Source organism: Gracilinanus agilis, chromosome 6 (assembly GCF_016433145.1).
Source record: "Gracilinanus agilis isolate LMUSP501 chromosome 6, AgileGrace, whole genome shotgun sequence".
NCBI classification, from domain to species: domain Eukaryota; kingdom Metazoa; phylum Chordata; class Mammalia; order Didelphimorphia; family Didelphidae; genus Gracilinanus; species Gracilinanus agilis.
The window spans coordinates 167,110,397-167,132,991 of NC_058135.1; the positions used below are offsets into that span (position 1 = coordinate 167,110,397).

Below are 22,595 nucleotides of genomic sequence, written 5' to 3' on the forward strand. Positions count from 1 at the left end.
CTCCCCTCTCTCCCCTTGTCCTTCTTCCTCCCTTCCCTTCCCTCCCTCTTTTTTCCTTCCACCTCCCCTTCTCCTCTCCCCCTCCCTCCCTCTTTTCCATTCCCTTCTCCCTCTTCTCCTCTTTCTCCTCTAATCTCCTCTTCCTCTCCCACTTTCTTCCACTCTCCCTCCTTCCCTCCTGTCACTTGAGGTACTGTCTTGCTTAGTGAAAAGGGTTTTGTAAATGCTATTGTTTATGCCAAACTTGTAGAGCCTTTCATTAAAGGTTTTCTGTGTTCACATAAACACAGGCAAATGTGCATATAGTGGAGCCAATCTAAAACAGTTTCATGGGGAAAAAAAGTCATCCCATGGCTAGCCATGGAGTATTATGCGTGTATCCATCACTGAAGGACTTCGGATGCACGGAGTGGCCCGTTTTTAATGCAGTATTCATGTGGGTTCAGGCTGCAACCACATTGGCAGCTCTATGTCTGTCTGCCAAAGTTCACTCACTCACTTTATGGGCTTGTATTTTTATTCCCTTCTTGGTTACCACCATCTACTAACATTTGCTTGAATGGAAAATAAAAACTAAGCATAGATGCTAGGATATTTTATTGCTAATAGAGATCGTGAAAGCAAGTAGAGTTAACTGCTGTTGCAATAAGTACACAGAGAGGAAGAAGCAAACTATTCTCATTATAGCAAGAGTTGAAATTTTGAAGTGATGTGGCCAAGAAGTCCAAGTAATGATTTCTGACACTGGTAGGAACATGGAGACACAAAGCTCATATTCTTTCTACTTGTGTGAATCTTGGCAAGCCATTTGACTTTTTTAAACCTTGCTCTCCTCATCCATAAAATGGGGCAGGAGATAGAGGAGAGAAATTCCAAGGCTCCTTTCTTTCACTTTAGAGTTCCTATATAGGATGTCCTAAATGTCTTAGTAACATTTTAAGCTTGATACCCTATATTAACAATGAGGCAGAGGGCAGCTGGGTAGCTCAGTGGATTGAGAGCCAGGCCTAGAGACAGGAGGTCCTAGGTTCAAATCCGACCTCAGACACTTCCCAGCTGTGTGACCCTGGGCAAGTCACTTGACCCCCATTGCCCACCCTTACCACTCTTCTACCTATGAGCCAATACACAGAAGTTAAGGGTTTAAAAAAAAAAAAACAACAATGAGGCAGTGGGAAAAATTTTAATGTTAGTGCTTGGGATTTAAGAGTAAATATGACATAATTGAAAACATGCTAAATTTGTTGTGAGATGATTCTAGTTCAAATTCTAGCTTTGCCACGAAACGACTTGTGTAGTCCTGGGCTAGTCAGCCTCTCTGGACGGCAGTTTCCTTATTTTTACTATGAGAAATGAGGTGACTTCAGAGGCCTCTCCCTACTCTAAATCTATCACCACAGGTCATTGGTTCTCTGTCAGCATCTGGGAACTTGATTTTATTAAGGCTTTCCCCCTTGTGACTCAGTTAGTTCTAGGCAAGAATTTTAGATCATAGTCCAAGGTCCATTATCATGACTAAATGAATTTACATAAGCGAAAATGGGGCATTTGCTGTTGTCTTCCATGTCCTTCTTCTACATATGATTCACTGAGCTTGCTGTGTGTAGAAGTTGGTGCCAAGAATCTCTTAGTGACTGTCCAGGAAATAGAGATGTTATTCATTCACAGCATTTGAATTCAAAGGAGAAGTTGGAGGAAGGGAAGAAGGTGTGCAATTCCCGCCTGGGAAAAGAGCTCCTTTTTGCCTCCTGGTGCCCTGTCACATCATACTGTCCTTGAAGGGAACCGTACCTGGAAAGCCAGGCAGCAACCTTAGCATCTAATTTTCTGTGCCTTGGTCTCTAGGTCTCACCTTACCCTGCTTACAATTTTCCCAGGGCTAGAAATAGCCTATTCTTTGACTGGTTAGTGGACAAGAGCCATATTACTTTTTGTATAGAGCAGCAAGAATAGGTCTAGTGGTTGCCATTTGCCTCCACCTAGTGGTGCCTGAGGACCCTGAGTCTATCAGTAGCAAAGCTCTTGTCTCCATATCCAGGGCCCAGCCACTTGGAGGAGATGAAGCATGCCTTCCCTGCCTCTATCACTTAGAATTGGTTTCTTCCTTCATGACCCAGCCCAGGTGCCACTTGTACTTACAAAACTTATCTTGACCCTCCCCTTCCCCCCACCCCCACCCAGTTGTTATCTTTTTTCTCTAATAACTTTTACTATCTCCCCTTCTCATTGACCTTGGTCTGCTCCTCCCTTGCCCCAAATAGAATGTGATTCTTTGAGGGCAAAGAATACTTTTCTTTTTCCTTATCTCCAGTGTATATCTCTGGGTCCACTTGCATTTCCTCCTATCTGGGAGATAGAGTTGGAAAGTCCTTTAGTTCTGTTCTGTACCTTCCATCCTTTTGTTCTACAAAGGAAGAAATAGAGGCCCAGAGAGATTAAGTGTTTTGCCCAAAGTCAGGACCATTGGGTGATGCCTATGTAAATGATTAACATTTATTAATATACCTGGATATGAATTGAGCTGGACAAGATTGTCATCACAAGATGTGTGGGCTGTGGGAAGATGGGACAAGAAAGAACCCGAAGGAATAAATAGGCTTGGGACTTAGAGTGCCAAAGGACGATTCAATGGGCAGTTTCTCAACCCTGGGAATAGTTGTGAAGTAGGTTAAGTTTACCATTAGCTGTCTTTTACTTCCTGTTTGTGCCTTGCCCATTGTATGCATTTGTCTAGAACAGGAGGTTTTAGCCTTTTTTTTTTTTTTTTTTTTTTTTTTTTTTTTTTTTTTGGTAAGTTAAACCCTCTTGGCAGTCTGGTGAAGTTTATGAATCCATTCTTAGAATGATATTTTTAAATGCAAAAAATTAAACATAAAAGATGATTAAAAAAGCCATATTTAAATACATTTGTCAGTTTAAACAAAAATCAAGTCTCGTGGTTAGATTAGATTGCCTGGATTAGATTGATGGGAATTGAAACCACAGCATTGTGATTTCTCATATGATTCCTCCCCTAGAGAAGTCTCAATGCTTTGAAACTTTCCTCCTCAATTTCTTCCCCTCCTCCAAACAAAAAAGAAAGAAAAGGAAAAGGAAAATTCTGATCCCTCTTGCCCTTCTTAGGTGATTAAGTAATCTGATAATCTAATTCTCTTTAAGCTGTTTGTGCTCATCTACACAGTTGCAAATTCATATCAACTCTAAAGATGTAAGAAGTGTCCAAATGAAGTACTTGCCCTTGTCTTAGAGAAGGTATATTACAGGGATACTCAGGATTATCAGACACTCACATCAGCTATGCATCATCTTGGAAACAAGTACCTTGAATTCTTAAGGTACACAGTAGTCTGTGCCAAGTGGGAGGGGCTGCTGCTTATTTGGGGCAATGATTCAGAACTGAGTAACCAGTGGTTATTCTCCTCCCCTTTTCCCTCCTCCTGCAATAAGAATTTTGTACTCCCAAGGAGAAATTGGGGAAATATTCTGTTTCGTAAGAGAGGGTGCAAAGGCTCCCTTACATGTTCAAGTCAGTCTTGAACTTTAAAGAGAAGAACTTTCTAGAAGGAGAGTAAGAATTTAGGGCATGTACTACACATGTGCCACAGTGGATGACTCTTGAGGTTGGCATAGGTCTCTATGATCTTAATGACAAGATAATAACTTAACATAATACTTATATCCAGTTGTATTTGTATTTTAACAGGAAATGTTTGGAATTTTTATCCAGAGGAATGAATCTCTAAAGGTAGAATTTCAGGCAGGATGGCAGGTGAGATATTTGAGGAGTGCATTTCCTTTTAGCATAACTGTTCATCAGTATAATATATTAGCAGCTTTCAAATCAGGATGCGTAAGGCTGACAATGATAGGGTAGGTTCCTGGGATATTTATCTCCCTCCATCCCTCAATGACACATTAAAGGAGTGGTTGTCAGGAGAGAGGATCTTGCCAGAACTTGAAGATTTGGCTTAGAGGAGGTTGTTTTAATAAGTAGAGTGTTGTCTTTTCATGAATCACTTGGCATAGCCCAAACTCTCTGACTCCTGAGACTCTTCCAGTAGTTACTTCAGCGGCAGCATAACTTCTTCATCTAGAGCAGAGTCAGTCCCAACTTCTGTGACATCAGAGGGATCCCTAAGGGCTTAGAAAAGTACCTGGCAACAACCACAGAAAGGAGAGTACCATTGGTTTTCATGGAGCTGGTCTCATAATGAAGGACATCTAATTTTTTCCTTCTAGATTTGGATATTATTATTATATTACTATAATTATCATCAGCATTATCATTTTTACTCTAAACCTGTCTGCAAACACAAATCCAATGCATCAACAGAAGCAAAAGCCAAATCTGGCATCTACTTTTAATATTTTATTTTTCAGTTCATATTAACTTTAGAGAGATAAAGTGGTATAACATAGTTTACAAGAACTTCCTTTGATGACAGGAAGGTCTATATTTAAGTTCTGCCTCTGACATATTGTAGCTATGTGGCCACTGCAAATCAGTTGACCTCTTGGGGTCCCAGATGTATTTGTAGGACTCTAAATTGTAGACAAGTTGCTAACCCACAACAGTACAGAGATTTTCCCCACTGGGAACTTCCTACTCCAATGAAATCATTTGTCTGTACCAATACTAGTAACAAATAATCATTTTAACAAGGTAGTAACAATCTTTTTTTTTCTCTTTCTGAACTTCTTTTCTGTTTATTACCTGTGTGAGTTTTTTTAATTTTTTTTTTGTTCTTATTATTTCTACAGTTCTAGTCTGTTATTCTTTTGCTTCTATTTTCTTAACCTTTTATCTCTTCAAATAAGACTCACAGCCTCTGTGCAATTGGGGAATTGGTATTTGGAAAGGAACATTAGGTGTTTTGCTGGAGCTTTTCCTTTAGTGATGTGGGTAGCAATGGAAGAACTGAAATGGCTGGAAGAGATTGGAGGTGGGTGCATGAGGAAGGAGTGGCGCTGATAAATATAAAGATGGGAGCCCATATGGACTAAGTAGAATTTTTTCTCCCCAGGGACTTGTGGAAAATATTTGCATAGTGGTTGGTAATAATGATAGTGGTGTTAAAATGGTGTTGTTGTTTTTTTAACAATGTAGCTATCATAATGAAAACTATGGATTCTTCCCAGATAGCTTCTGGTTCTTTACTTCTCTAGTCTTATGGCTCCAGGTACTGTGGGAGGACTATAGACAATGGGTTGGAAAGGAGTGAATGAAAAAATACCCTGGAGTAGAGTGATCTGGGTTAGGGTCATTTGACTGTATGCTGTAGAAACTCTTTGTTCCAGAATTTTTTTAAAAATCTGTTCCTTTCTTGAATAAAGAGACACTTAATCAAGGTTAGTATTACATTAGCATGCTAAAATTTTCAGAGGGCAGAGATTATGTATATTTGATTGAGCATTAAAAAATGAACTTCAAACCTTTTCATTTCTTTTTTTTATTTAGATGGTATTGTCGCAATATGAATAGAAGTAAGGCAGAGCAACTCCTTAAAAGTGAAGTAAGTGACTCTGTTATCTTGGTATACAGATAGAGTTATTGTTTTTACCATAGGTACTAGGGAAGTAGATGATGATGTTAACTGTGTTAATTCCTTTTTCATTTTATTTCTTGCTCGTTATTGCAATATGTAGTTCAATATTAAACTGAGACATCTTTTTCTCCCTTTTGGAACTGTTTTCTTTTTTTAAATAAGTGATTTACATTGATGATATATGATGCCATTTTTATTGTAGTGATAATTGGTGAGGTGAAAATAGCATCATAATATATATATATATATTTTTAAAGGATAAATGCACTTAAATAAGATAGCATAGCAGATTTAAAAAAAAGAGTCAGGGAGACATAGGTTCTTTCCCATTAAATCACCTCTGAAAAAATATTTCTAAAAAAATATATATGTATACATATGTATGTGTATGTATACACACACACACATATTATATATATTTGACCTAAAACATATTAGTCCCTCTAGACTTCAATTATTTGCATCTGGAAATTGAGGGTGTTAGATCTGGTGATGTCTAAGATTTCTTTTAGATTTATGTTTATATAGTCTAACTCTAGTATAAATTAAATAATGGCAATTGAATAATAGCTATAAAGTAAATAATAGCTATTGTGAAAGTGAGTCACTGCCTTTAATAGCAATAGGAAAGTTTGGAATAAAGATAGGTTTTGAGGAAATAGAGCTGGACAGAAGGCGGTTAGAGATACAGGATGCCTGGGGCTAGATGTATAGATTTGGGAATTATCTTAATTAAAGCTCTGAGAGCTGATAAGATTACCAACTGAGTCAAAGTATGATTAGAACTTCACAAGGAAATAAGAGATTATTATGTGAATAAGAATGTTAAAATGGGTAAGAATGCAATCTGCTTGTTTACCAATATTAGATGTTCTTTTGTTCTTAAAACACAGTCAATATAAAACACAGTGGATTTTTATTGGTAGGAGATGTGTTTGGGGGAGTTTCATAAAAATTCCGAGTTATGTCTCTTGCCTCTTCAGTTAGTGGCAGCTAAGTGATGCAGTGGATAGAGTGCTGGGCCTGGAGTCAGGAAGAATCATTTTTCTGAGTTCAAATCTGGCCTCTTACACTAACTTTGCAACCCTGAGCAAGTCACTTAACTCTATTTGCCTTAGTTTTCTCATCTCTAAAATGATCTAGCGAAAGAATGGCAAACAACTCCAGTATCTTTGCCAAGAAAATCCCAAGTAGGGTTTCAAAGAATTAGGCACAACTGAAAAATGACTGAACAACATCTTCAGCTAGGAATCCCCTGGGGAATTTTACCTCACATACTCAGGCAGTTTATCCTAGCCCTCTTGGTTTTTAAGTATTCTAGAATACTGGCTCATGATGTCCCTCTGTTTCCCCCGTCTATGGAAATAGTATTACTAAGTATTAGCTTTCCTAAAAATTGAGGGATATAGTTCTTAAAGAGAGGCACTTTGAAAAGTGCCATATGAAAATAAAATCACATTGAAGTAGTTAAAAGAGAAAATATAGGAAGTGAAGCCCAGATATTATAGGACAAAATTTTTGCTAGTTACTCGCACTTGTCCACCTAGCCAGGGCCTAAAGTAAATCAGAACAGGTTTGATTTCATGGGAATTTCCAATTGTATGAAATGGTTAAGGTATTTTTCTAAATACTTTTATGACCTCCCATCGGTTTGATATGGAGAACAATAGAAGAGGAAGCAGGTAGGGATAGAGTAGGCTTGGGACAATGGCATTTTAGGGACTGAAAAAAATGTAATTGCAAATATATTCTCTCAGTTTTATTTTTTCATTGTATAAATGATCATTTGTGGCATATAAAACATGTTTTGTGTTTCCATTTTAGGATAAAGAAGGTGGTTTTATAGTGAGGGACTCCAGTCAAGCAGGCATGTACACAGTGTCCCTTTATACCAAATTTGGAGGGTAAGTCATTCAAACTTTATCTAAAGTTTGAATTTCTTTTGTAGATTTTTACTCTTATGAGTCTAATAAGATTCAATTATAGCTCCTATTCCAATATAAGAAATAATCCAGATTTTGCTTCTAAAGCTAATTCTATGATCTGAATTCATAATTTCAATATTTTGCTCCTATGAGTTCTAGACAGTTTAGTTACAAATAATTAATTAATGGAAGCTATGGAGTCTGACTTTGAAATGGGTTTTTTAAAAACCAGAAAAATATGCAGAAGATAAAAGACAAAAGAATTCACTAGAGGACATGGAATCAGATGGGATATTTTCATTAATTTCTTTTTAAAATTAATACACATTTAAAATATGTCTATATGAAATAGAAATTTTGATGTTTTATTTCTATTTGTGTATTTGAAGATTTTGTTCATGGTTAATAAGTTTAGAATACAATTCTGAATGAATTTTCTATATAATTTAGTTATATTTGATATTCTCCAAATTACGAGTGCTTACTTTTACAACTTAGCGTGTTGCTAGATGTCCCTTATTCCTGATGACTTCTCATTATGGTATTGTGCATGATGTGTTTTATAGAGGAAGTTCCACTTCGGACAGCAACATAGTATGACATGCCTTTGAGATAAAAAAAATGCTCTCTGGGATTATGGGACCTTAAGATTGCAATTCATGATGAAAACTTCTCCAATAGCTTAACCTCCTATAAATGAAACTCTTATATTCAAATGTTTATAATTTGTACTCCCTTTTGAGTCATATAAATAACTATAGCTTCTCAGTTAGAAGGGAATTCATCTAACCCAGTCCCTTCTTGAAGAACAATTCCCTCTCCTTGACAACTAGTCATCCAGATTGTCTTTGAAGACATTAAGTGATGGAGAGCTCACTACCCTAGGCAGTTAATTCTTTCTTTTAATGGTTACAAAAATTTTTGTCATTGTTCTGAAATCTTTATCTGTAAATCCCACTTATTTTTATTATTCCTGTCTTGCTATCATACTTCCATGAAGGCTTTTTAACTAAGTTTTAATGATCATCATGTCATTCTATTGACTCTTATTGAGTTATTATTTACTAATAAACTCAGTTCTTTTTTCACACAAATTGTTGTCTGTATCCTGTACTCAGGCAATTGATTTTTTGAATCCAATATAAGATTTTACATTTATCACAATTAAATTTCATTTTATGAAATTCATTTGATCTTTATATTTATAGTCTTTCATAATATTTTTGGATCCCAATTTTCTCTTTCAGTGAGTTGGCTAGATATCCTACCTCCATGTCCTCTACAAAATGGATAATTGTGCCATCTATGCCTCAATCCATGTAACTGATTAAAAAAAAAGATGAAAAGGAAATCTGGAATATTTCATTAGAGAACCTTTTCCAGATTGACCTTGATCCCTTAATCATTACTTTTTTTTTTTGATCTAGATATTCAGCTGGTTTCAGATTCAAATAACACTGTAAAGCTGATTTCTTTCCATATTGTCAGAAATTTTGTCAGATGCCTCATCCAAATTCAAATATAGAATATTCAGGGCATTCTTTAATACATCAATTTACTTTAAAACACACACACAAAAAAAAGAGGTTACTTTGGCATGACCTGCTCACAAGTAACCCATATTAACTGTTAGTGATTGCTACTTGTATTCTCCATTTATATGTGTGCCTAAATGTCAAGCAGTCTTGTACTTTGGTAGCCTGCTTGCATTTAATGGAATTTGGACCTTTCAGGATACAGATCAGGATATATTTGAAGGACATTTTGAAGAACTCTCACTATACCTACCAATTATACAATATTTTATTTTAAATTATTCCAAATGATTGTCCAAGTCTAAGAGCCAAGTATTCTTTGTGATGTAGTTAAACTCTTTTATGGGCTGCTTCAAGAATGAATCATAAAATTTGTAAGTCAATTCTACTCGCTACATAAATTCTTTTTAAAAACTTTTATTATAGGGAAGGTTCGTCAGGATTTAGACACTATCACATAAAGGAAACAACAACATCTCCAAAGAAGTACTATCTTGCAGAAAAACATGCATTTAGTTCGATTCCTGAAATTATTGAATACCATAAGCACAATGCAGCAGGTAAGGCTATCTGACTTTTAAAAAATTATTAAGAAGAAAAGTTCTCAAGTTATTGGGAAGTCAGATTCTTTTGTCTTTATGTGTATATAGGAGTCTTGTGCTGTGCCATGTTCAATAAATTATTTTGTAGTAAAAGTGTAAAAAAATTATTTTAATTAATTATATGACCAAGTTTTAGGGCTGATCTTTTAGAAAATACAGTTTTGTAACTAAATGTAAAGTGCAATTATAACATTTAAAATAACTTTAACTTTCAAAATGTTTTTCTATGTAATAGCCATCATCCTGTATAGAATATCTTATATGTGTATGTCTATATGCTAGGAAATGCTACTGAATCCTTAAAAAAACTCTCTTGATCTGTTAGGACAGTGAATTACTCTAATAGCTTCTCTCTTTAATTTAACCTCCTATTTTATATTATTCATTATTTAATTAGTTGTGTCACACAGGTTTTGCTTTATGTTCTTTAGTTCTTATATTCTTTAATTGCTTTAAAGAATAGATTTGACAATCTGGCCTGGGATACTTCCTAGCTATGTGACTTTGGGCAAGTCATTTAACCCTAATTGTCTAGTTCTTACCATTCTTCTGTCTTAGAATCAATACTGTTAATTCCAAGATAGAAGGTGAGGATTAAAAAAAAAAAAAGAATAGTTGCAAATGGTATATAATTAGCATGATTATCTGCATAATTCAATTCATATAACATCCTTAGTTGACAGACAATCTGTCGATATTTGTTGGTTAAGTTTGGTTCCCTTAAGTATGGAAAAAGTTTTGTTGGCTGCTTTTTTCACACTATTCATTGATTTAGGAAATCCCTTCTTTATGGATAGTACATAGGCAAGCATTAATAATAACCTTGTCCAAATGAAATAGTATTTTACATCCTCCATGGAAAAGACTAATTTAGGTAAAAAGGAAGAATGGAAAGATCATTCTTTGAAAATGCGACCGAGTAGTAAAAGTGAATGACAGTTGTCTGTTTCCCGGTGCCAAGAGATTATTTAAATCTGCAGAATTCAGTTACTTTGATCTTGTCAAAAGGCCTTGTCACTGTCAGATGGTTCAGTATCAGAAATGGATATAGTTTTATCAGTAGAAATAATGCTAAAGAAGATGCATTCCATCTGCCTTGTCACTGTACCCGAAGAATTGTCGGGCTTTTCCATCCGCCTGGCATCAGAATCCTTCTTTATGTGTTATTTTACCCTATTAGACTGTGAACTCTTTGAGAGCAGGGACTTATTTATCTATATTTCCAGTGTTCAGAAGGGTTGGCATATAATAAGTGTTTGTTAAGTATTTTTTTCACAGATGGAAAATTCTTCTCTCATTAATTTAATGTGATTTAATATCTAATTAAATTAAATTTAAATTCTAAGAAAATAAAATTGCATTAATCAGATGATAATCTTCTCCCCCCAAAAAATACTAAAAATACTTGTAATGCTTATAATATCTAGATTCACAAACATACACATATGCTACAACAAATCATTTGGCATTTTGGCATAGCCTGGGCTACCATTGTTTAATTGAGCCTCTAATTGGTCTTCTTGTACTTATGAAGTACTTAGGGGCCCTCAGTCTATATTTTTAAACCTAGACCAGTTCCAGGATGTGTCAGCTCATCCACAGTAGCCCAGTTCGAAGGGTACAAGCTAATAGCGTCTGGACACTTGGGTGCCACTGTTTACATGGCAGGCTGAGGTATGAAAATCCATAAAGGTTGGCACCATACTTACCTGAAATGGGTATCAGCTTCCATGACTATCAAAATATTCAGTATACAGTGATTTCTTAGTAAATGTTTGTTGAGTTGAACTTTAGATTCTTCAACACTTTATTTCCTCTTAATATTTAAAATTCGAAGCCTGTTTTCTTATTGGGATTCCATATGTGAGCTTATATGGATTACTAGCTTTTGTATTTAAATATGCTATTGATGTGACATATTGGTCTACTTAACAGGAAAGACTCTCCTTTGTTTTATAATTGAAGCCACTTTGTTGCTATTTGTGATTCTTGGATGAGAGGCATTTAATCACACATAAAATTATCTAAAAATAACTCCTCACCCTTTAGCCTTGATTTCTGCTCATTTTCTTTTTTGCTATTTTTTGGGGGTGGTGCTGGTTATGCTTTCATCTCTTTTCTGTTACGCTTATATCAGTTTCATTGATTTTACCTAAAGAAAGCTATTCATTTATTTACTTTTTTGCAGGAGGCAGGTTAAAACATCTGATGTTTATTTAAATTACCTTTAGTCTGAATAAAAGATATTCATTAGATACCAAAGTTCTTGTGCCTTTTGTTAAAAATATGTCAGGGCATATAATGTTTAATAGCCCTAATTCTTAGTTTAATTTGTAGTTTCTCAAATGAGAAATCTATCCAAAAAGGATATTAGGTCATAACTCGTGTTAACAATCAATGTTGTGTTTTTTAGCATAGGCAGAATTAGCATTCTACCTATAATAGATTCCTCTCCCTCCAAAAACCCAACCGAACACTTTAACAAGTGATTTTAATCATTGGGGGGGCGGGGTGTGAATAAGAATATTAGATTATATTATACACCTCTTGAGTTTGAGGATAAAATTGCTTATTTTTTATGTATTCTTCCAATACCCAAAAATTCATTAATGCTTGTCAAGTTATTCAAATTTATACAGCACTTTATAGACTGCAAAATACTTTTTAAATACATGATCTCATTTAACTCTGTAAGTCAGTAGGGTACATATTAGGTCAAGACTTCTAAGGGTTTTAGACTCCCTTGGGGGGCAGGTTAAGCTCTTCACCAACCTAGATTGCAATACTTCCATGTTTTAATAGATGGCTTCATGAATTCTGGGGCCAAAATAATTTATTACCTGATGGCCAGCTTTCTGGTAATGAGTATATTCTTATATTCTCTCCAAACTCAGCTAGGTTGGTCCTCAGCCAGCATTCATGATATCCATTACTAAGCTTATCCTCAAAACCTTTGAAGCTTAGTAACTCTGGCCAGTGTGAACTTTGCTGGCGTAGCCTTAGAACAGGGGTCTGCAACCTTTTTGGCCGTGAGAGCCAAAAACGCCACATTTTTTAAAATGTAATTTCATGAGAGCCGTACAGTGCTCACAGTGCTGCTCCTGTAACAGCACCTGAAAAAAAATTGATTTTATGGCTCCTGCAGAAAGAGCCATGTCTGGCCCTCAAAAGAGCCAGATATGGCTCGAGAGCCATTCGTTGCCGACCTCTGCCTTAGAATATCCAGGGCCACCTTCATTTTTTTTTTTTTTTTGAGGCACTGAAGTGGGACTGTGTGGGAGGAATGAAAATGATACTGATCTCATTTAAACATGAGCTAGTTAAGACTCAGAGAAGTTGTGATTTAACCAACCAGGCAGTCACAACTTAAACTCAAATCTTTGGTTTTTGTCCAAAATTGTATTATATTGTTTCTAAGTAAATGAATAAATGATTGAACAGAATAGATTAATTTATAGTGATAATGTAAAGTAATAAAAAAAGTATTTATAAATAAATACTTAATAGTATAGTAAATAGTAAAATAAAAAGTTAGTAGTATATGTTCTATTTTAATGTTTTCTTTTATCTTAAGGGCTTGTCACCAGGCTGCGGTATCCAGTAAGTGCGAAAGGGAAGAAAGCACCAACCACTGCAGGGTTCAGCTATGGTAATATTTCTCTTTACGATTCTTTTGGACAGCTTATCACAGAATAGATTCAAGGTGCAAACAATTCTAAATAGTGATACTAAAGTTTAAAAATTTAAAACATAAAGAGCACGAATTTAGAAAAATATTCTTAACCACAAATATGAGTTGTACTTGCTAATATGAATTCAATTTATAGATATGAATTTGCTATTGCAAGCAATATTTTTGTTTTTAAATTTTTAAATTTTATATTTTATAGAAAAGTTTTCATCCTAGAGAATATTAAATTCTAGTATCATTAGTCTTTATATAAACTAATATAGTCTTTAAACTCTCATCATTATATTGTTTACTCTTAGGTATATGAGAAAAATGCTATTAAATAAGTTTGTCAACTTAATTAGAAGCTCTTTGAGAAGAGGGACTATCATTTTTCATCCTCATGTCCCTAGCACTTAGTTCAGTGCCCTGTATATTTTTGTTGTTTGGCTGTTTAGTTGTGTCTAACTCTATGACTCCATAGACTTTTGTCCCTGGGCTTTTTTTTTTTTTGCAAAGTAATTGTGGTGGTTTGCCATTCCTTTTCTAGTGTGTCCCCATTTTACAGATGAGCAACTTAGGCAAATAGAATTTTAAGTGTCTTGACTAGGATTACATAGTAAATGTCTGAGGCTGGATTTGAACTCAGGGTTCCCTGACTCTAAGACCAATGTTCTATCCACTGCACTTCTTTGCTGTACATAGTGGGTGCCTAATCAGTGAGTTTTGAAGTAAATGAAATGTTCATATTTTTATATTATTTGGATGACATATGAGACATGTTTATTTGTTTTGCTTTTTTTTTTTAAAGGGAGAGAAGCAGAATGAACCCTGAAGGAAATAGTGGGAGGAAGACAATTCAATCACTTATTAAGGCATTTATGTTAATAATAATATAGGTAGCATTTATTTGAGGTCTGAAAAGCACTTTAAAAATATTATCTTATTTTTATCCTCACAACAATCCTAGATAGTAGGTGCTATTATTATCCCCATTTTAGAGATAAGAAAACTAAGGCAGAAAAAGATAACTGTCTTCCCTGGAGTCACACGGTAACCATCTAAGACTGCATTTGAATTAATTTTTTCCTGACACTAGGTCTAAATGTTCTACCCACTGCACTGCCTAGCTTATATCATTCCAGAGCAGTTTTGCTATGCCTAACAGCAGTATCTGGTCTGTTTTTGGTTTATACATGTGCTAATATTGCACTGTATAGAAATAGGGTCATTGTCTACAGTGTCCAGTAGCTGGAAATCTGAACAAAGGATGCTATTTTGTTTGGTTAAATTAGCAGTTGCTCTGACGTGATATGGAAGTATTTGTGTTTATTCAGGATTTATATATATGGTATAAAGGATATATAGTTTTGCATGGAATCCAGAAGATCTGAGTTCAATTCCCGCCTCAAATACTTTTCTTATTGTGTGCCTCAATTTCTTCATCTTTAAAGTAGGGGGCTGTGCTTTTTGGCTCCTGCAATCCTTTTTGGCTCAGTATCTATGATCCTCTGTTTCTATTTTGCCTACAATGATTCCATACTAAGGTCCTCATATTTTAATACTTTCTTCCTTTTTTTCTTGCAGAGAAGTGGGAGATCAATCCCTCAGAGCTGACCTTTATGAGAGAATTGGGAAGTGGACTCTTTGGGGTGGTCAGGCTTGGCAAATGGCGGGCCCAATACAAGGTGGCAATCAAAGCTATTCGAGAAGGTGCAATGTGTGAGGAAGACTTCATTGAAGAGGCCAAAGTGATGATGTGAGTCTTGACCTTTTCTTTTGGCTTGGCTGCATGTACAAAAACAGACCCTTTGCCTGTGGGGCAGCAGAATTTTCCTGCAATAAATGTGTTTATGATTTCTGCCTTTCTAGGAAGCTGACTCACCCCAAATTAGTTCAACTTTATGGTGTGTGCACCCAGCAGAGACCTATTTACATCGTTACGGAGTTCATGGAATGTGGTTGTCTTCTGAATTTCCTTCGACAAAGACATGGTCATTTCAGTAGAGATATTCTACTAAGCATGTGTCAGGATGTATGTGAAGGAATGGAATACCTGGAGAGGAACAGTTTCATCCACAGAGATCTGGTAATCTGTCAGTTTCTCAACCAAACTTTCTGTTCATGGGTATCTCTACACTTAGTGAGGCTGATCCGTAGCCACCATTCACGGTGTCCACTGCTAAACTTATTTAAGACCTTTGTGGCTTACAACTTAGGATTCAGAATCGTTGGTGAAACTAGAAGGGTGTTATGTTAGTTCTACAAGGGCTTCTTGGGAAATAATATATTAGAAATAGTGGTAGTGATATAGTTTTTTTTAAAACACTTAAAAATGTTAATTTTTATTCTGAATTCAAATAAAGTAGGCATATACTTATACTTAGTAGAACATAAAAAGAAGATTGTATATGGAACATCAAACTTAGAGTATGTACAGCTTGTTTTTCTTTTTATATGATCAATTCAACACGTAACTTTCAAAGTGCCTTGCTTGTCTTTTGAGTGATTCTCTTTGGCTTTCTCTCTTTTCTGGGCATTTAAAAAAGTAGTTCAGTAACCCTCTTTTGTCTTTCTCTTTTCTTTCCCCTCCTCTACAACTATTAAAAAAAATTAAAAGCCCTTGTATTAAATATACATAGTCAGGCAAGACAAATTTCTACACTGGCCACATCCAAAAATCCATATGAATATCATGCTTCATGAGTTGCGGTTGGTCATTGAATTGATCAGAATTAAGTCTTTCAAGGCAGTGGTATCTTAATGGTCTAACTTGATTGATCACTCCTTTTCTCTTGTTTTCCATCTTTATTTTTAAATTTTATACACCAAGTGCTTTGAAAACAAAGTTCTCTGAGTTATGATTCAGAACTAGGAGAGGCTTTAAGAAGTTCTGCATTGTGCCCTTCTACTTTCTAAATCTTGTGAAACACATGAAGAGTTCTTTTTTTTCCTAAAAAAAAAAATTCAGAGGAGGTTTCACTTGTATTTTTAGGAACTTGTAGATAGCTATGGCACAGGTGCTACTCAGTGCCTATGAGGCAGTTATTGAGACACCTGCTACCACTGTGCTTTATTTCTCACTGTCTCTTGCTCACTCCCTTTCCTCACTACCTTTCTCTGGCTTGGGAGATCTCATACTTTTTTGGGTCAGGGCAATTTACTGAAGCTTATGGACCCTTTCTCAGATTAATGTTTCTAAATGCACAAAATATGCCTAGGATTACAAAAAGTATACAATTGCCATAAAGATGTAATTTTTTCCTATCCAAGTTCACAGATTCCTTGAAATCTGTCCATGGACCCATTAGGAATACCTGAAGCCCAAGTTAAGAACCCATGCCCTATCCTTCCCTCTCTCCTTCCTTTCTTGTACTCTCCTCATTCCCTTTCTCCTTATACCTTACCTATTACTACAGGTTCTTTCTCTTATTCTTTTATTTTTCTTCACAGGACTTACATAGTCTTCCTCCTGACTTTCAGAGATAAGGATTTTGTGATCTCTGAACTAGAACTTTCTGTTTATTCTAGAACTTCACTTGTCTTGCTGATATTTGATCCTATTTAGAGATTGATGTCAACTTTTGCTATTTAAACCAGTTTAAATGAAGCTCATCTGGTTAATATGTTTCATCTTTTGAACTAATGTTCCTCCTCTTTTGAAGTTCATAAATTAATGAAAAACAAAGAAGTATATTTTGCAAACCACAGATGTCTAGACAGGGAGTAACTTAGTAAAAGAAAGAACTGTCCCTTCTTGGTACCATATAAATAAAGAGATGGATAGAGATAAGGGGAAAAAAACCATTTCATCTGTCAAACATTTATTGAAGTCTTCCTTCCTTCCTTCCTTCCTTCCTTCCTTCCTTCCTTCCTTCCTTTATGGGGAAGGCATATAACTCAGGAATGAACAAAAGATATAAAACATGTTTTTTAAAGAAAATAAAGATGGTCAAATTCCTATCCTTAAGAATTGTGGGGCATTTCTCAAGGATACTTGGCCTGAAGAAGAGAAAACTTGAGGCAATGTCATGTTGAAGAGAATTTAGACCTATTTTGCTTGGACCTAAAGATTTGAATTAGGAAAAAGAGGTAGAAGTTGTAAAAGAGGTACATTTAGGTTTGCTATCAAGAAATGCCCATCTCATTGGAGGAAAAAACTTTTAACTCAACAGAAAAATAAATACAGCTTCATCCATACTTAGTTCCCTAGAATATTCCATACAAATTAAGGTATTTTTGGTGGCATGAATGAAAAGAAATATTAATAATGTTCTTATAGAAGAATGGTGCCAGGACAAGGGAGGATATGAGTGCCCTTTGATTACCTCATCATTCATTTATGCCTGCTCTTTCCCCACCTCTCTATTCACCTTTCATTCTACTCTTTGTTCTCTGTGTTAATTGCCTTATATGAAATATAATTTGTGTAGCACCGAATTCTTGAGCTTTATAGGATAGAACGAGCCCTTTGGTGATAAATTTTGGACAGAGAATAGCACTTCCTGGTCCTAAAGTTGTTTGTAAGTCAAACGGCAAGAAGGATGAAAAGGAACTTAACCTGACCAAAGCAGAAAATTACCAGGGTGACTGGTCTTAGCGTAGTCATCATATGGCATCCTTGTCTTTGACTAAGCCCTCTGTCACCATTGGGCACCTAATCTGAATGAACCCCTACTTCTGCACTTACCTTCAGTTCTTTTAACAGAGATGAGCTTTGTAAGCCTTTTTTTCAATTGAAGTTCAAGTTGTTATTGTCAGTTCAGAGGAAATGAAATATGTTTTCAAATATGAAACTACCAAAGAAAAAACTTCATGAAAATGATTTGTTGTATGGAAAAGCACAACAGACATGGAAACAGGAGTCATGAATTCAAGTTCCTGGCCTGCTGCTGTCTAGCTCTATGACCTTAGGCAGATCATTTACCCATTTTGAACCTTAGTTTCCTCCCTGGAAATTTGAGAAGTTGAATATTCTGCCCCAGTTCTAACATTGATTGATTAAATGGTATTAATTCATCTTCTTTCTATACCTCTTATCAAGTTATTTACTTCACTCAGTGATTCTCAAACTTTTTTTGCTTACTATAAGGTATTCTTTATTGTAAGGAATTTATACAACAAGTGCTTAAGTTGGCAACGTATGGGAGTAGATGGAGACTTTAAAGTACACAGTTGTTTTTCCATAAAAGATGCTATTTTTTGTTTGATTTTTGCAAGTTCAAGAGCATATGTTTTAATGTTAGGGCATGCATGCAATAGGCAAGCTTTGTTTATTTAGGAAATATACTATTTACCTTATTATCTGTGCTTAGTAAGCAAAATATATGTTCACACAAAATTGTTTATACATTTCCTTTTATCTGTAATAATATGACACCTAAAATGTACAGCACACCCAGGAAATTCATAGGATCATAGATTTAGAGCTAGAAGGGGCCTTATTAAATCCATCACTTGCCCAGTTTTACAGATCAAGGAATTGTGACTCAGAAAGATTAAGTGATTATCACAAGGTAACACAGCTAGTCAGTGTCTGAGGTGGGACTCAAATCCAGATGTGACTCCCAAGTCGAGTATTTTTCCCACACGTCTTCCCTCCCCAGCACATCTTTTGAGGACCGCTGCCTTACATGTTATAATGTCCATGGAATGGGCGGATAAATATAAATGAAGAGAACTTGCAGTGATTTCTCATTTAAATTTGCATTGGAAGCATGATGATGACTAAATACAGATTGGTCCTATGTATGGCTTTAGATTGAACTGCCCTGGAGCTAAAGTGGTTGCTTCATCCATGTTGTGATTCTTCACAATAATGTACAGTGAGCAAAGGAATGAACCATTTGTCTGTAGCTTGGCTTTTATTCTTCCAAGCATCGATACAGAGAGACCCATAGACTGGCCCTTTCAAGGCGTAATAGCAATGGAAGTATCTGACAATCAAATGAGAATAAACTTGGAAGGAAAGAAACTGAGCTGACTGCCTGACGTGGCACTAGGTTGGATATTGAAAAATGAGGAAGATCATGAACTAAGGACGTCAAATTCTGCATGTGATTTACAAGGGAATGTTCCTCATCAGATGCAATTCTGTGACTGTTATGCCAAAAGTTTATCATGTTTTTTCCTTCTTGGCAAACTTTGACTGGGCTACACCAAGTAGAGTTGAAATGATGAGTTTTCCCCATAGAGCTTTTCTATAACTAATATCGCATCATACTTTTGTTTTGTAGGCTGCCAGGAATTGTTTAGTGAATGAGTCAGGAGTTGTGAAAGTGTCTGACTTTGGAATGGCAAGGTAGGAGTGAGTTTGCATGAATATTTTCTATGCATTTTCTCTAAATAAAATCTGGGAAGGTCTTTTTACTTGGAAATACAAAATGCACTTAACTGTGGTATTGGATAGAAAGAACACTGGAGTATGGATCGAATGAATTATCCTATAAGTATTTTACAAAACTTAAACATTATATAAATGCTATCCTTGTTATGATTATGATAATTAGCTTCACTTGGAATCAGAAGACCTCTCTTTGAGTCCTTGTTCTCCTGCGTTGTTAACTGGATTTTTGGGCAAGCTACTCACCCTCAATTTCCTCTGAAAGGTAGAAATAACAACTTTGGCCACTTTTTAAAAAATAGCATTATTATCAGGATCAGATAAAGTAACTTGAGAGAAAGATGGACAGATAGAGAGACAGAGACTGTGAATTCTGTAACTTGAGGGGACGAAAAGGTGAAGTAAAGTTTTTAAAGGATGGGAAAGAAGTCAATGTGTGTGTAGGCAAAGAGCTAGTAGATAAGGAAAGATTGGAGATGGGCAAGATAGAGAAGAATGGATAAACTGGCAATCTTGTGAAGAAAAAACTGAAGGGGTTAGGTTAAAGAATACTTGGAGATCAGCAGAACCAAGTGAACAATGTATATATAGTAGCAGAAATACTATTCAATGATCAACTGTGAAGGACTAGACTTTTATCAGCAAAGCAAGTCTCGTAGATAACCACAAGGGACACATGATGAAAATGCTCTCCTCAGTCAAAGAAGGAACTGTTAGAGTCTGAGTACAGATAAAAACATGCCATCTCCCATTACATTTCTTTCGTGAGATTTCTACCATATGGGTAAGACGTGACTTCTATCATGAGATGAGCAACATGAAAGTATGGGTATAACCTATATCAGACTGTTCATTGCCTCAGAAAAGGGGGAAGGGTAGGAAGGAAGAAAACTTGAATTCTAAAATGTTAAAAAAAATTATTAAAAAATTGCTTCTATGTGTAACTGAAAAATAAACAAAATAAAAACAAATTTTTTATTAAAAGATTGGAGAGGAATTGGCCTTAAATGAGATGAAAGGCTATCTCTTCCTCAAAGGCTAGAGCAGAGAAGGAGAAATTAGAGGATGATTTGGAGGATTTTTTGGAAGAGATCTGAAGTAGAGAAGAGGGACCTCATAATGGATAAACTCATATTTTTTTAAACCCTTACGTTCTCTTTTAGAATCAATACTGTGTATTGGTTCCAAGGCAAAAGAACAATAAGAGCTAGGCAATGTGTGTTAAGTGACTTGCCCAGGGTCACACAGTTAGGAAGTGTCTGAGGCCATATTTGAAACCAGGACCTCCCATCTCTAAGCCTGGCTCTCAATCCGCTGAGCCACTGAGCTATCCACTGAACTCTTATTTTCTCATTCAAATATGAGGTGAGGTCCTTTGGGAGATAGAGAAATGAAGATATGGAACCACTGCCATGAGCATGTGATGGAGAAGGCATCAGGAAGAATAAAGGGATCCTACTAGTTATTTGGTAGAATTAGTAATCATAAGAAGTGTTTTCATAGAACAAGTGCCTTCCCAGATACCACAGAAGGTTCCAAATTGTACTTATAAAAGTCCTTTGATTAGGAGTCTACCTTGTAGAGCTAACCACCTTAAACCACCAGGTGGTAGTATATCTCATTAGAGGTTTCATAGCCCTTTCTCCTTGACGCCTCAACACAATAAGTTATTTTCACAGAAATGGTGGTATAATAGTAGATAAGTCCTAGGATTTGTTCAGGGTCACACAGCTATGAAGTGTCAAAGGTGGAAATTGGACCTTCTGGCTTTTATTCTGGTATTCTTTTTCTGTGTTCTAGCTATTTTCTATAAAACGCAGATGTAATGCCTTACTGTTATTATACATTCAAATATCACCTCAAAGCCAATCATGAGAGTTGTGCATCATCATGGCTCAGAATCAAACAGTGTAGTGTGATCTCTTAATATATTCCTTTTAGATATGTCCTGGACGACCAGTATACAAGTTCTTCAGGTGCTAAGTTTCCGGTGAAGTGGTGTCCACCAGAAGTTTTTAATTATTGTCGATTTAGCAGCAAGTCAGATGTCTGGTCTTTTGGTAAGTGCCTTTTTTTTTTAAACCCTTAACTTCTGTGTATTGGCTCCTTGGTGGAAAAGTGGTAAGGGTGGGCAATGGGGGTCAAGTGACTTGCCCAGGGTCACACAGCTGGGTGGTAAGTGCCTTTTGCAAGATTTCTTTAAGACCATTTTGTGGAAGAAACATTCACAATAACTTGGCAATTTGTGTCGACTTCTAGGTGTGTTAATGTGGGAAATATTCACTGAAGGGAGAATGCCTTTTGAGAAAAATGCCAACTTCGAGGTGGTAACGATGGTTAGCCGTGGCCACAGACTTTATCGGCCAAAGTTGGCTTCCAGATATATTTATGAAGTGATGCTGAGTTGTTGGCATGAGGTATGTTTTATTTGTTTTCATTCTCTAGAAAGATTCAGTTGTGGGTGAGATTTGGTAGATGGCAGGGACATCATTTTCTAGGCTATCCTATTGGCATACAGCAATAATTTCCAATAGTTTGTCCAAGTGAGTTTCAAGTATTTACTCTATACACCAGTGGGGAAGATTAGTTTGGCTATGATGTACAGCAAGCAACCTCTTTGTCTCAGAACTCTTTCCACCAAATATCTGTGGTGTAATAGTAGATAAGTCCTAGGATTGTTCAGGGTCACACAGCTATGAAGTGTCAAAGGTGGAAACTGAACTCAGATCTTTCTACCACTCTATATCCATTTTATTATACTGCCTGTGGAAGAGGCAAACAATTAGCTCAGTTCTGATTCTGGACTACTGACTCACTCTTTAGTTAGGGTATTGACCCAGAGAACTGAGCCACACCTTTTCCTTTCTTTTCTTTTCTTTCCTTTTCTTTTCTTTTCTTTCCTTTCCTTTTCTTTTCTTTTCTTTTCTTTTCTTTTCTTTTCTTTTCTTTTCTTTTCTTTTCTTTTCTTTTCTTT

General features: G+C 35.9%; 1 protein-coding gene across 1 annotated transcript in view; it reads left to right on the forward strand.

The window, feature by feature from the left end:
• Positions 1-22,595, forward strand: part of TEC (tec protein tyrosine kinase) — a 93,022-nt gene that overhangs the window by 68,188 nt on the left and 2,239 nt on the right. The window contains exons 9-17 of the mRNA XM_044682126.1: positions 5,459-5,513; positions 7,371-7,450; positions 9,433-9,566; positions 13,183-13,257; positions 14,866-15,037; positions 15,151-15,367; positions 19,515-19,579; positions 21,563-21,681; positions 21,881-22,038. Of these exons, the coding sequence (XP_044538061.1) occupies positions 5,459-5,513; positions 7,371-7,450; positions 9,433-9,566; positions 13,183-13,257; positions 14,866-15,037; positions 15,151-15,367; positions 19,515-19,579; positions 21,563-21,681; positions 21,881-22,038 (1,075 nt within the window). The remainder of the gene's footprint in view (positions 1-5,458; positions 5,514-7,370; positions 7,451-9,432; positions 9,567-13,182; positions 13,258-14,865; positions 15,038-15,150; positions 15,368-19,514; positions 19,580-21,562; positions 21,682-21,880; positions 22,039-22,595) is intronic.